A 14484-nucleotide genomic window follows, 5' to 3' on the forward strand; every position below is an offset into this window, starting at 1 on the left:
TATTGGGGATGCACCGATACCACTTTCTTACAGAACAAGAAGAGTATGAGAACTTGCATTTCAGTACTCACTGATAGAGTACTATGTTATTTGAACAGTATTCCTCAGCCCGTCTTTCTAGAACATGGGTGACGGTTACAAGTTGTCATATACATACATATGCAACTGGTATCGGTGTCGTGGTACCGACGCATATTTTACGAGGAGAGTCCCCTGGTATCGATTCCTGTGCATTCCGAGTTTTAACAATGAGTTAGTTTGTCTGTTAGTGCTTTGCAACTTTGTAGTTGGATTAGTTTTTCAATGCCCAAACCAGAGATTGTGCCCAAAATGCTTGATACTGGTATTGGCATTGGTGCATCCTTAGCGAGTATTCATCCCAGAGGGGAGCCGGCAGCACTACGATCACAAGAATCCAGGTTAACTATGACCAGAGGTGATAGTTGCAACGTGTTTGGAAGTCGGAGGGCTGTAATGCAGCGCCAGTGTCTCTGTTTTGGTCGGATGCCACGACTTGTTTTGCCCCCTCAGTGCTGCTGACCTCTGCTGACTGAGAACCACAGCGTCAGCGATCGCCCTTTTGTCCACAGTAAGCACAATGACGCAGCAGTGCTCCTCTGGGCCGGTGCACCTGACTGTTGCCATGGCAGCTCTCCATGATCTCTGCGGCTGCCCTGCAATTTACAGCTAAATTCCTGCTAAAAGTCAACAGTGACAGATGTTGTTGTCCACAGTGCAAATGCTATTGTACCAAACAAGATACGAAGACAATTGTAAAATTGTATATACGGTGTTTGTTTCTCTGCGAGCTAAGGCTGGGCGATGTGACCAAAATTTCATACCCCGATATAGCACATTTTATATCCCGATACGACACATCACAATATAGCACATTTTATATCCCGATACGACACATCACGATATAGCACATTTTATATCCCGATACGACACATCACGATATAGCACATTTTATATCCTGATACGACACATCACAATATAGCACATTTTATATCCCAATACGACACATCACGATATAGCACATTTTATATCCCGATACGACACATCACGATATAGCACATTTTATATCCCGATACGACACATCACGATATAGCACATTTTATATCCCGATACGACACATCACGATATAGCACATTTTATATCCTGATACGACACATCACAATATAGCACATTTTATATCCCGATACGACACATCACGATATAGCACATTTTTTTGGTAAATTCAATAAAATAACACCTTAAAATAATTATAAAATAAATTTACTACAATATACCCAATATTATTTTATAAACATTAGGGCTGGGTGATCTGACCATTTTATATCCCGATATGATAGACTTCACGATATAGCACATTTTTGGTAAATTCAATTAATTAACACCCTAAAATAATTATATTAAATATATTTACTACAATAGACCCAATATTATTTTTTATAAAAGTAGTATTATTTTTTTTTTTTAGATGATTTTGATTGACATTTTCTGGAATTGTGTCTAAAAGAGGTTCAGTTGTGTTTCAATGCGCAGTGTTGGCTCGTGAGTGTCAATTTAAGAGTATTGTTGTTGGACTATAAGTTCTTCTAATTAAGGGTGAGTAAGTGACTGAGGCTTTGTGTGTCAAATGCAGTGACTTATTTTAGTGTGACAATGAATAAACCTTTACATTTACATCCTGCTCTGTAGAGAGAAAGGGTTCTTCTTGTGCGACTCATCTGCTTCCTGTACGCGGAGTGGTGTGGGTCTCTGCTCTTCTCCTGACTGCAGCTGCCCAAGACTGCCGCGCAACGTGGGGCTCGATTCTGGCTGTGACCGTTTTTGACTACTTTGGGGAGGGCCAGGGGCTCGCGGCAGCCTGCTGCTTCCTAAGAACAGGAACTGCGGAGGAACGATCCATGCTTTTACGTCGGTCTTCAACAACTAACAACACGAGAAGTCGCTAGATTTGTCGCTAGTCCCTTCTGACAAAAAAAGTCGCCATGGAGAGTTGGAAAGTCGCCAGATTTAGCGAGAAAGTTGCCAAGGGGCTGTGTCTCAATTCAGGGTCGGCATCCTTCGATGGAAGCGTCCTCCGTCTGAAGGAAGCGTTCTCCGAAGGACCCGGCCGAGAAGGACGAACCAAAACCCGCCTCCCCTGTAACCACACGGGACGGTCTAGCCTTCTGCGTATTTCCTGGTTGTGTCACCGCAGTTCCCTCCTGCTGGCCAACCCTGGAAGTGACGTTTACATGGCATCAAGCTAACCATGGGTTTGCCATCCAACCATGGCATTGGATGTTCAAATAAATAAAAACTCTACGTTAAAAACTTCATATTTTATGTGAAATTTGAATACTTAAATTTATATGTTGTGTCTTTGCCAGTAGATGCCGCAATTTCAGCTGACTTCTCAGGATCCCAGAATGCTTCGCAGCAGCACGCAAAGCATCCTGAGATACAGAAGGACGCGAAGGATAGTTGCGGTGTATCCTTCGAATCAGCTAAACGTAGGGCGCATTTCAAGTACGCATTTGGACCGTCCTTCGGATTTTTGGGAATTGGGACAAGCCTTCGCGCAATGCTATGACGCAACTTCCTTTCAAATGCATGCTTCGAAGGATGCAGACCCTGAATTGAGACACAGCCAAGCTGTCAACGCTGCTGCGTGCCTTGGCTTGCCGGATGGTAACGTAAAATCCTGCCGTAAAGTGTGTTTTGCAACACCGCGATATAAACAATAGAGTTTCGTTTTAAACAACAGACATTTTCTATTGTCCAGACGATATATATCGTCTAATTGACCAGCCCTACTGTGAGCTGTGGCATTGAACACTTTTTTTTAAATGGTGATTGGTTGTAAACAAAGGCTTTCGTTGGTAATTTGATTCTGTAGTCACATTTGTGTTTAAATTAAATCTCGTACGTAGAATTTAGGATGTATTTGTATAAAGTAGAGCAGACAATGAAATTAACTATTTCCTTCAGCTTCACATCTGTTTTAGTTTGGCTTTTTTTGTTTCGTACTTAATACATACATACATAATATTTCACAAGTAAGTACACTTTATCTGTATGTTTAATCCTCTTTTTTTAATATTTGTCCACGGCTTTTGTGTCAGATGCACAAAGTGGGTATAGGATCTTGTTGACCCACAAAAACCTCCCAAACCTTTGCATTTAGACACAGAGCTGAAAGCCAGTGTTTGCTGTGAAAACATACTGGTCAGCTGTACTGTTTTAGAACACTACGGTAGTTTTCCTACAAGTCATGAAAACTGTTGTCTTCCAGATCTCCTTTTGTTTTTGATCATTCAAACACAATTTAGTTTGAAACAAAAGTAATGAATTAAATGTATACATGTTTATTTATCCAAACATGACATTTATTGTGAAGTGCCTTGAAGCCTTATTGGTGGAAGATTTTTACTGGGCTTGAATTTCATGTGTTGGTCTGTGAATCTTCTGGAAATGGGGTGTTGTCTTTTTAACCATGCACTAATTACAGAGCAGCCTGGTATAAATATATAATAATATAAATGAAAACCACTGGGAAAAACAAGGCTGGGGTTCGCTGACTGCTCCAAGGCAATTGGACAAGCATTTTTTTTTTTTTTTTTTACATGTTTCTAGAAGCTACCAGTGGAAATGACATCAGTGAACTGCCCTCCTTACTTTTCACTCTTTAGGTCTTTCTGTCCATTCCTTACGTTTTGTCATTAGTGCCATTGTGACAGTTTTTTCTGCATTATATCTGTTCCATCAGACTATCTACATGCCATCTAAGTCAGGAAGTTTGAATTCTAGCATTTCCTGTTTCCTCATTCTCACAGCCGTTTCAGCCCCGCAACTGCAACATCAAAGTCAGAATGGGCGGTGGGGAGAACAGGAAGTTCCATTTGCAGTCCCTTTGGGATAAAGGGAAGAATGTATATGCATTTAAGGAGGAAATTGCCCAGTTTTAAGTCCAACATACATCAAGCATTACTGTCTTGTTAGTGGAACCATTTTCTTCCTGTCCTTTATCACAAAGAATGTGCTATTCCTACTGAGTTGGTAAATTCTTCACTGACTACCGCCAAGTGTTTTTTTCCCCTCCTCTGTCCTGACCATGACTCATATCCTAGTATTTTATTAAATTCTGAATATCATTCCCTGGTTTAGATATAGTCTCGTTGTTCTTCCTGTAAAACTGAGAATCAATGCATATACCTTTTAAAAAAACACAACTATCACGTGTCTCAAATTTATTTAATAGATTTTTGGACAGTTTCCATTGACCCCTTGACCTCCAGCCCCAAGTCCCCCAACCAGTCAGAAGTTAATTTATACAAACTATTATCTTAAGACATTTTAAACAAATGCCGGGTGGGAAAAGTAAAAATATAAAAAAACAAAAAATGTCTGCCCTCCAGCCCCTTTTTGCTACACCGCTAGATTCTTTAGTTCATTCCAACCCGCCAAATTTACTGTTACCCTAAATACAAGGGTCAGATTATGTTCCACTCTGTCAACACATGGAGACAGTGAACTCTGAGGCCACACTTCAACACTTGTCCATTTGCCACAGAGCTAATCTGCCTTTGAGTTTCCATTTGAGCAAACAGGACAGTGAATGGCTCACTGCTCCACAGCTGACCTAAGGCCCGAGGCAAGAGAGAAACACGCTGTGTGACAGGCTCATTGTTCCCTGTAGTTTCCTGTCCAGCTGTGTGTGTGGGCCTCCATATGGCATTGTTACTATTGAGTCTAAAGTAATGGCCTGTCAAAATAATAAAATCCCAATTTAATCACATGAAATATTTTGTTTTGTTTTTTTAAACATGAGGTATAGATGGCTGTCTGGAAATCCTCATTTGAGAACAACACATTCTTTGGGTTTATCTCATGTATCTGTTTGGTAAAGAGCTCAAGTATTTGGAAATGGAATGCTAATTTTGAAAGTTGACTGGAGGTAACATCTGTCAATTGCATTTAAGTTGGCCATTCAGATTTATGACAGAAGGTTTAGGCAGGTCAAGGCCTTCTTTTGGCGTAATTGGATATATTACCCATGTCTTAAACATAACTTTTGCCAAAGCCATTCAGGAAAACATGTGTCCACTGAGAAAAATGTTCACTGTGAAATACCATCTAAATTTCTGGTTACTAATGGAGTAGTAGCCTAATAGTACCCTTATCAGTGCTAATCGGTTGAGCAGCAACAATTGTTTTGCATTGAGTAAGCTCGCTGCATTCCTGGCATCCTGTTGTGGAGTTTTGGGGGTAGTCATATCTCTCCCTTTGTAGCGTTCTCTGTGCATATTTTTTTTAAAATCATTTAATATATATATATATATATATATATATATATATATATATATATATATATATATATGTATATATGTATATATATATATATATATATATATATATATATATATATATATATATGTATATATATATATATAGTAGAGCTGGGCAACGATTAAAAGTTGATTGAATGAGAAGAATGATTTCCCTGCCAGCAACACACTTTTACAAAATAAAAGCACATATTGCAGCTATCTGGCGATCGATAAATAAATAAGCCGCGGTGGGCTAAACGAAGGAGTAATTGTTGGCGCGCATGCAAAAATAAATCCAGTCTTTATCACAATGACCTGCGAAACTCACCCCACCACACCAAGCCATCCGAGGCGCACAGGTGAATGTCATTAAATAGCGTTGTGGCTACACCCCACAGTGACATACACACCTCCTACCCAGGTGTTAAAGAAGTGCGCTCACAAATATAGACATTAGAAACTCACGGCTCGGGATGGGTGATATGAACTAAAAGTTTTATCACAATAATTTCTGGCATTTTATTGCCATAACAATAAAACTGACGATAAAAAATATAAAGCAATTCAACTCCATGTTTTGGGAATTTTTTTTTGAAACTGCATATATTTGAAACCGCACTGTTTATTGTTATAACAAAATGTAATTATTGTAGTTCTTGTCCTCTGTATGTGTTGCAAAGGGATGTCATCTTGCTGAAACGTTGTTGGAGTTGGATGGAACAATGCACGTGCAGCATGTATGTCAGTCTTGGTAACTGCACCTGGAGACCTAATACGGATTCTTAGCGCAATACAGTACGTCACAAATGCATGAGGAGTCCAAAACCCCCTTTCCACCAGTATTGGAAGTCTATGCAATCCAGCAGCTGTGATATGTCAAACCATTCAGTCAGTCTTTTTTAACTTCATCAATTCCATCATTTTGGATTTGTCTGTTCTAACTGTGACAGGCAATGTCCTCACATTCTCAGCCCCTTAGGGCTACAAGGCAAGAAGTCAAGTCCGTACTTTACCGCTTCTGTTTGGTTTCACGTTGGTGTCTGGGACCTTTGACCTCTGACCAAGAATGCGGAGCTCAAAGGCCAAAGTTTCATTGCTGTGGTGTGAAAGTGATTTCTTATGTTTTGGTCATTACCAAACATAATACAGAGATGATGGCCCCTGTTGACAGACTAAATATGTGGAATCTCTATGTGATTGTAGAGATTATCTGAAGTTTATATCCCAGACATCTGTTCAGATTGGTATGCCAAAGAGCTTTTTAATAGTTTTTCTACAGGGATTCTTTTCAAAACACCAAACCATCACTCAGAGAAGGAATGGTTTCTGATAATTAAAAAAAACAAACCATCTGAAATCTTAAAAAGAGCTGCATGATTCTGGGGATTTGTTGTATCATACACCCCCATGTCATACTTGCTGAGACACAACAGTGCACAATAGAAGACTCATTCTTGGCGTCTCAGTCAAAAGGCTCAAGGAGTATGTCTTTATCATAAGGCCCATCTCAAACAACTCTTTGGGCTTCCACCAATGTGGAGTTCGCACAAAACAAACACAAAAATATTTGTATATGTAATATATGTATTGGACAGTTTGAACTACCGAAAGAAGGGGAAAAAATAAAATTACTAGTTCTTACAGCTCTGCATTCAGTGCTCATAACTGGTTTTAGTTCTATAATCTATACGTGCTTTGACATTCCATGCAGTCCAGGCCGCTTGTCATGGACAAGCATGCTTGGACAGATTCCAGTGTTGTTGGAATTTGCTCGAAGTGTCAAACTGTGGTGTTACTGCACAAAAGCTGTTGATGCATATATTTTTTTTTAGCAACCCAATATTTGTCAATCTCACATCAGTCCCTTACAACTGGTATACTTTATATAAGTGTGATTATGTCACAAATGATATGAGGTGGTATGTTTCTGCAGGACCCCTTAAAAAAAAAGGGTTGTAAACGAAACAAAGATGTTCTCTCTCCGTGAGTCTTGGTGCACGGTGGTACGTGTGTATACCGTGTATGGTTGCTCTTTTATGTAAAGCAGTCCATCTCTTTGTGTCACATATACACGTCCAAACACGCCATCAAGTGCTCTGTCTGACCTACATCTGTCACTCTACATCAGAGCAGTCTGGCTCCTCCCCCTCCTCACAAGGTGCTGTTGTGTGATTTCTAAAATAATCTATGCTCTGTTCCTTTTTCTGTGATTTTTATTCCTACTCCTCCTGGCTTCAAACAGTAAATAACAGCCAATATGTGGTGGTTCTTGTGTTTAGTTCCCTCAGGATACCTGAATGGGGTTAAGGTACTAAATCACAAGCTTATTATCTTAATGCATCGTCTGCGGTGATTAAAACATGGGCTAAATGTTCAAGAAGATTTAATTTTTTTTTGTCTTGAGCCTCTACTACTGACAGACGCACTGAAGGAAAAACATTGAGAGAGACCCTCATTGGCATTACATCATTTCCTGTAATTTTGCTGTAATATAGAATGACACTGAATCTACTTAACAGAGCCGGTTTCTAACTTTGCTTTAAACTTGTGATTTTAGCGTTACAAACACACACACTGTTGCAGCTACAAACACACACACTGTTGAATTGATTAGTAATGGTGTTCTGAATGGATGTGAAACATTTAAATGTATCACCACACATGAGGATGTCAATGTACCAGTGTGGTCTGCCCTTACATAATGATAAATACCATGAAGAGGTGAGATAGATAGACAGTATGGTGTTTAGTGCTACACTGCGCTTCCCTGAAACTGGGCAGCTGCTGCTCATCAGTTGTTAAACTGAATCAATGTGCCCTTGAGAAACATGCCCAATCCTGTCGGCTTAGAAATTTAACTCGGCCTCAAATGTAGGAAAAATGATTGAATGGATTGAGATATAATCTGCACAAGCGTGCAAGTACGTGTCCATGCGCGTGGCTGGTTGTCTGTCTAGCATGCTGGATTTTTGGCGTCGACTCTGCCACCATCTGCTGAGCTCCATGGCTGCAGAGGTCACTCTGCCGGGGTGCATTAGTCTAACATCGCATGCTATTGATGAAACGCACAGGTCCGTTTTGGCACGGCCTGCTTCCTACGGCGTGAGCAAAGATGATCTGTGTGCTTAAACTATTGAGGGCAACCGTTTATTTTCCAATAGGAAAACCCTTTCTATAGAAGATTAAATACAATGGGCGTTCATGTGAGTAATCTGTATGGATGAAATACATGGGACGAGACTTAAGATAAGTTACTTGATATTGAATGGAAGCAAAATTCAGCTTATAATCGATGAGCTTAAGCGTTTCAGTGGAACGTCGTCAGAAAAGGTTATCTGTTTTTTGTCAGAAAAGGCGACTGACATCTCAAGTGACTCTTAGTGGATAAAGTGTAGATTGTGCTCTCAGTATTGTTCATCGTCGACAGAACTACACATTTGACATTTTCGGTATCATTGCTTTGATGTTGATTTGAAAAACAAACAAACAAACAAAAATGATTGAAGCATTCGCTCCAGTGTGAAGCACCTCTTTCATGTGACATCATTTCAAACATGACTGGAGATGCTGTGTAACATCAGGGGAAATGCTGACTTCAACAACTTAAACGTGTGCCTATGAATGTTTAACTTCCGAGTGAACATTGCGTCTGAAGTTTCCCCCTCCTCTCACAATGCAGGCAGCATTGTCAGGATTTCCAAACTTGCACAGCGAGTCTGTCTCCGCCTGACTTTGTGACGCCAGTGTTTTCACACATGACAAACACTTCTTTGCCATTCATAACTCTTGTTGTCATCCTTACCCTCGTTGTTACATCACTGCATTTCTGTCCTCGCCCTTCCCACCCCACCCTGCTTTTACCTTAGACAGTCGGCCTTGCCCTCCGACACCCTTCCAGACACCCTTCCACTTGCTCAGCAGCGCTGAACTGAAGCCGCCAACTCCATTGGTTGTCACACTAAAGCTGTTTGTTTGTCTTATCAATATGACTTTGTCATTCCCTCCCTGCAATATCATGGCAGCCGCTTGGACATAATGGAGGCTTTGTGTGCATGCGGGATTTAAAGAGCATGGGAAGTGTCTTTCCCCCCCCCCTGCCCTCTCCTCTGGCTCCATCTTGTGGTTGAGAAGCACAGCTCACAGGAGATGCACAGGGCGGAAATGGTTTTTGGACACATCCTGAGTTGGAACTACAAGAATATAGTCGTCTTATTTTGTCTTATTAACAGTAAAGGACAAATAATTTAGAATGCGATCATACTCCTTGATTCTCTGGCAAATATTTAATAATAACAATAATAGGGATTGAGTAAAATTTTATAATCAGCTCATGGTTTTATTTTGCGTTCAACCAAAAAAAAAAAAAAAGAGATTCTACGGTAAATGCTGCACTTGCTGGAACAGCCAGTTTTGCTTGACTTTATATTCACCCTCTTGTTTTAATTACTGCAGCCTATCTACACAGTAGATAGACATTAGTAGATATCTACTGCGATATTAATACAAATCGCCTTGGCTTTGTAATATTTATTGGGCCCCACCGCCCCACATTGATCACATGTCGACTTCAGTTTTCTAGTTGAGATACAGTTCAGTTTTGAAATGTAGCTTCAGATTGACAGACGACTTTCATCAGTGGCGGAAGCCCGGCCGTTGTGTTCATTCGGAACATTGCACTTTGCTTCTCCTTCCTTTGCGCTGCCTACTTTGGCGGCACCTCATGCGTTTAACTTCCTTCTCTCTTCGGCTGCACACGGTTTCACAAAGGAAGAGTGTGCAACCCTCGTCGCATGTGAATCAGGCCATCCAGAATGTCAAATACTGTGTGTTTGATGGATTGAAATTAGAAGGAGAGAGAAGAGCTGATTCTATAGAAGGAAGGTTTATGTTTATGTCTGTGGTTCAGAGCTGCTGCGCCCGACTTGGGCCGGAGCCGCCATCATGTTTGGGCTCAATGCAAAGGTATGTTTACGACCAACTGAATGGAACTTGACTTCTTGTTTTGTGAAGCAGGCAGAAGCTCTGAGACTTGTCCTGAGATCTGTGTGAAAAACTGTTTTGAAAAAAATCCAGATGTGAATAAGCTGACTAAAATATGATAAAGCTTGCCCTTTTTGCCCCAGAACAGCAATATTACTCATATTATAGCATCCAGTTGAGGTCAGCAGAATGGTCTAAGAGTAGTTTGTCTGAATTCTCGGTAAAACTTTGTTACCAAATGATTATTTGACTGTTGCTCATTTCCATAATCTCACATCCTAACCATGTAATATAACAACTTAAATGATTTCATGATTACATGTCACTCAGCTTCTCAAAACCCACGGACAGAAAGTAGACTGTGAACCATCAGCAGCTGGATGTTGCATACTTTAAAATACATACCACGTAGCCTTTTCTAGCGGTCGACACAAAGGTTTATGCCACAGCTTAATTTACCACCATGTAGAAGCCTCCTGTTTTTAATGAAAAAATGTAATTATAGTTGTCCATGACTTTTCAAATTTGCTGTTTTTTTTCTTGATTAAGATGTCAAATTATTGTTATTTACTTGAATTCCTAAACAGCAAAAATAGTTTCAGTGGTTGAAGCAATCGGTGATTAGGTGCAAATTTCAAATTCCTCAAACCATTTAGCCTTTTAAGTTTGTTTTTTTTGCAAATAAATAACAATGAAAAGTTTGATTTAGGCCGATATGGTGTCTCCTCACAGCAGGAAGGTTGCAGGTGTGATCCTGGTCTTGGGGTCTTTCTGTGTGGAGTTAACATGTTCTCCATGTGTCTGCTTGGGTTCTCTGCGGGTTCTCCGGCTTCCTCCCGCAGTCCAAAATCATGCATGTGAGGTGAATTGGGAACACTAAATTCTCCGTAGCCGGCATGTGCGAGTATGAACGGTTGTTTGTCTTTCGATGTGGCCCTGCAATGAACTGCAATGCCTTTGCACTATGACAGCTTGTTCCCGCAACCCTGAGTGCAGGAGCAAGCGGTTATTGAAAATGGATGGATGGAATATTTAGTTTTAAGCAAGATTTTGAAATATTTGTAAAACATTTGTCGTTTCTAGTTTTCATGCAGTTGGATCAATTTGTTAAACGCTGTTGATTTATTTTATTTTATTTTATTTTATTTCAAACCTGTTGACTGATTGTTTACCCCAGCAGCATTTTTATTCACCGCGTCATTTTATTTACAATGCGTTAAACCTAAAGTAAGAGCATATCCCACATGGCTGACTCACTGGATGAGCAACATCCTCCCAGGGAGGTTCCCAGACCCCAGACTCCAGGCCAGGCCTGACCGTTACACCCACATGCAGAAAGTCCTCCGTGCACAGTGGCAGCTGAGATGACGGCAGCTGAAGCAGCATGTGTAGTTGCGGGGTGAGCATTTCTATTGGCTGTTACCGGTGGTGTGGGAGGGGAGGGGGGTTCTCGGCAGACCTGTCCAGACTGGAGAGCAGGGGGATCCTATTTTTACTACAGCCCAACACCCTCATATCTCTACAGCTGTCCCCACATCTCTTGTCTGTCCACTGTCAGGAATAGCTGGCCTATCAGTGTGCTTGTCCGCTCCTTTAGCTCTCTGTCTCTCTCTCTCTCTCGCTCTCTCGCTCTCTTGCGGTCTCACTGCCTGCTCATACTTTCTCGACGTCGGTCAAACTTTTGATTCGGTTGCTGTCTTGTCAGGAGTGCTTGGATACAGCGGTTTTGGAATTGCTTGCCTGAGAGGTAAAACCAATTTGAGTGATCTCTCATGTTAGAACTTTTTTTTCTTTATTTTTTTCTTTGGGGGGTTGGAGGCTCCACAGACTGTGGCACTAAATTTAGAAAAGGAGTGGGGTCAGCTTGACTGGCTCACCGACCTGCTGGCTACCGACAATGTTTTAAAACGTCGGCTCCCCTTAAAGTGGTTAAATAAAGAGTTGTTGAATGAAAGAGACATTCTTTTATGTGAAAAATCAGTCTGAAAATATTTTCTAATGTTTTTGATTCTGGGGTCCTTACTTTGCAAAAAAACCCCCTGAAAAAATAGGTTTGACGTTGTAACAAATTGTCTATCCAGCGCCGCCTGCCTAGGCAGAGATGTGAGTATTTTAAAAAATGATTAATTATAGAAATTTCTCAGACAGTGGTCAATGGATTTTCAGCCATTAACCTATCCCCAAAAGTGTCCTTAGTTTGCCTTAAGCTCACTATAAATGTTTTTGTCTTATGACTTTAAATTGAGTTGGATTAGGTTCACACGTGCCCAAGCATCACCCCCTTGGAGCAGCTGCTTCGAGTCAAATACCATGTGTTGCTTTGCTGTTGTCATTCATTTTGCTTTGCAGACAGAACATTTGAATGATGTTGCCTTCAACCTTCTCGATTGCTGTATGATATCACTGAGCAAAGTTGTTTCCTGACATCTTACTTAAGGTGAATTATGTGGCTGTTTCAACTTATGTGCTCTCTCTGTTAGTCCTCAAATGATCTCAACAGGCTGTTGCATTCCAGCCATACATGGGAGAAAGCAGGCCAGGATGTGTTCTGTGTGTTTAGATCTGTGCTATGATGATGGATGCTCTTAGAGCCAAAGAGACTTTGAATCACCAGGTTTGTTCCAAGACGTAATAAAATGTACCAAGGACATATCTTAACTTGGTACCTTGACGAGATCCCTTCATCCTTTACCTTGTCTCATCCAACCGGGAGAGGTGATTTGATTATTGGCTCTGTTGTCTCATGTGTTCATTCTTAAATTAGAGACGTTGTAAACGGCATTGTTCCAGTGCTGTGTCAGTTTACGCTGTGTGCTAATTTTACCCTCTATCATTAACACTGTTGTAACATGGTGACAAAAGTGTCCTCATAGTAGTCATGGAAGTGCTAGTTTCAACATTGGAAATACCCATAATGCTCTACTACTTAGAGTCTGACATCTAAGCAAGCATGTTAAGAAATAAGGAGGTGATGGACAGACAAAAACAATGCGCAGTATTGCCAATAAACTGACAGACACCTCAGATATTTCAGCTTGACAATCAAATTTAAATTGCCAATACAATAGCTAAATATCGTACTTTTGACTTGTTACCAAGGTAATGTTGTTTGGACTTCAACATTACGTCCCACATATAATGAGACTCCCAGTTAAAAGCTGCTGTTATCAGATCTCTCTAGCAACAATGTTTTTGGTTGAAATTGTATTATTTTAGAATGCACAATATGACAATAGCCGCTACTCATAAGACATTTTAATCAGTTGTCCCTCTAGTCCTTATCTGGCAGAGTGATCTGACCCACGGTCCTACTTTGCTATCTCCTAATCCAAAAATAATTCCATTACTCAGTGTGCTAAGGCTGCAACTAACGGTCACTGACCACAGGCCAGACATGGAGACTGCCCCAGGCAAAGTAACATTGTTTTAAAGTGGCATTTGGCTGCTTTTTGTATGTTCACATCAATTCTTTCTTCTTTGTGGAGATTTGTATGTCCTCTTTTTTTTTTGGAGGTTGTAACCGGTGCTGTGGGTTTTCCATTTATTAAAGAGAAGGAAAAACTATGCAGGATGAATTTTGTAGTCAGGTCCCAGACAAAGGCATTGACAAAAAGTCTGGGATCAGGTTTCTGAGCACTGGAGAATATTTCATTTGATATACTTTCCGGTATTGTTGTCTTTTTTGCCACTGCGGTGTATCAAAGTGATAAGATATGTATGTGGCAGAAACCATGGACATTGATTGTCTTATAGCGCTACAATTTTCTGTAAAGGCACATGATTTCAAAATCCATCTTCTTGTAGTGTAATTCTCCCTTATTTTGCCCTTCTGATTTTCAGTGTCATCTTTTTAGTGGAGCCTTTATATGCAAACTAAATCACATGGAACCTTTAATGTTTACACCATGTGAGATGGGTTACAGTTAATAAAGGACCTAATGCTTTTTTTTTCACTGTGTGGGCGTGCAGAAAGTGTGTGGCGTTGTCATTGCTGAAAGAATAAGCAAATAAATTTTCCGAATCCGAATCAATTTGGATTCGGATCTCACTTCGAAGGATATTTTTGTGAGACTACTTCCTGATAGCCGATGACACCTAATGCTGCATGTCACTGTGACACAGTAGTTAGCAATGTCTCCTCACAGCAAGAAACTCTATCAATCAATCAACTTTTACCTGTGCA

At 40.5% G+C, this 14484-nt stretch overlaps 1 protein-coding gene across 21 annotated transcripts in view; it reads left to right on the forward strand.

Moving 5' to 3' along the window:
* myo18ab (myosin XVIIIA b) overlaps positions 1-14484 on the forward strand; it is a 119747-nt gene that overhangs the window by 18374 nt on the left and 86889 nt on the right. For 3 of the 21 annotated variants that reach the window (XM_076035792.1, XM_076035794.1, XM_076035795.1), the window contains exon 1: positions 11781-12048. The exons of 7 other annotated variants lie outside the window; for them this stretch is intronic. Coding sequence is in view for 4 of the 14 variants with exons in the window: in XM_076035803.1 (XP_075891918.1) it covers positions 10263-10283 (21 nt within the window). In the remaining 10 variants the exon portion in view is untranslated. Of the gene's footprint in view, positions 1-10052; positions 10284-11580; positions 11701-11778; positions 12049-14484 lie in introns of those variants that run through there. 11 more of the 21 variants (XM_076035806.1, XM_076035807.1, XM_076035803.1 and 8 more) reach the window with 8 other exon arrangements.

This window comes from Nelusetta ayraudi, unplaced genomic scaffold, assembly GCF_046127955.1.
Source record: "Nelusetta ayraudi isolate G7.1 ecotype Tasmania unplaced genomic scaffold, CSIRO-AGI_Nayr_v1 ptg000048l, whole genome shotgun sequence".
In the NCBI taxonomy this organism is placed as follows: domain Eukaryota; kingdom Metazoa; phylum Chordata; class Actinopteri; order Tetraodontiformes; family Monacanthidae; genus Nelusetta; species Nelusetta ayraudi.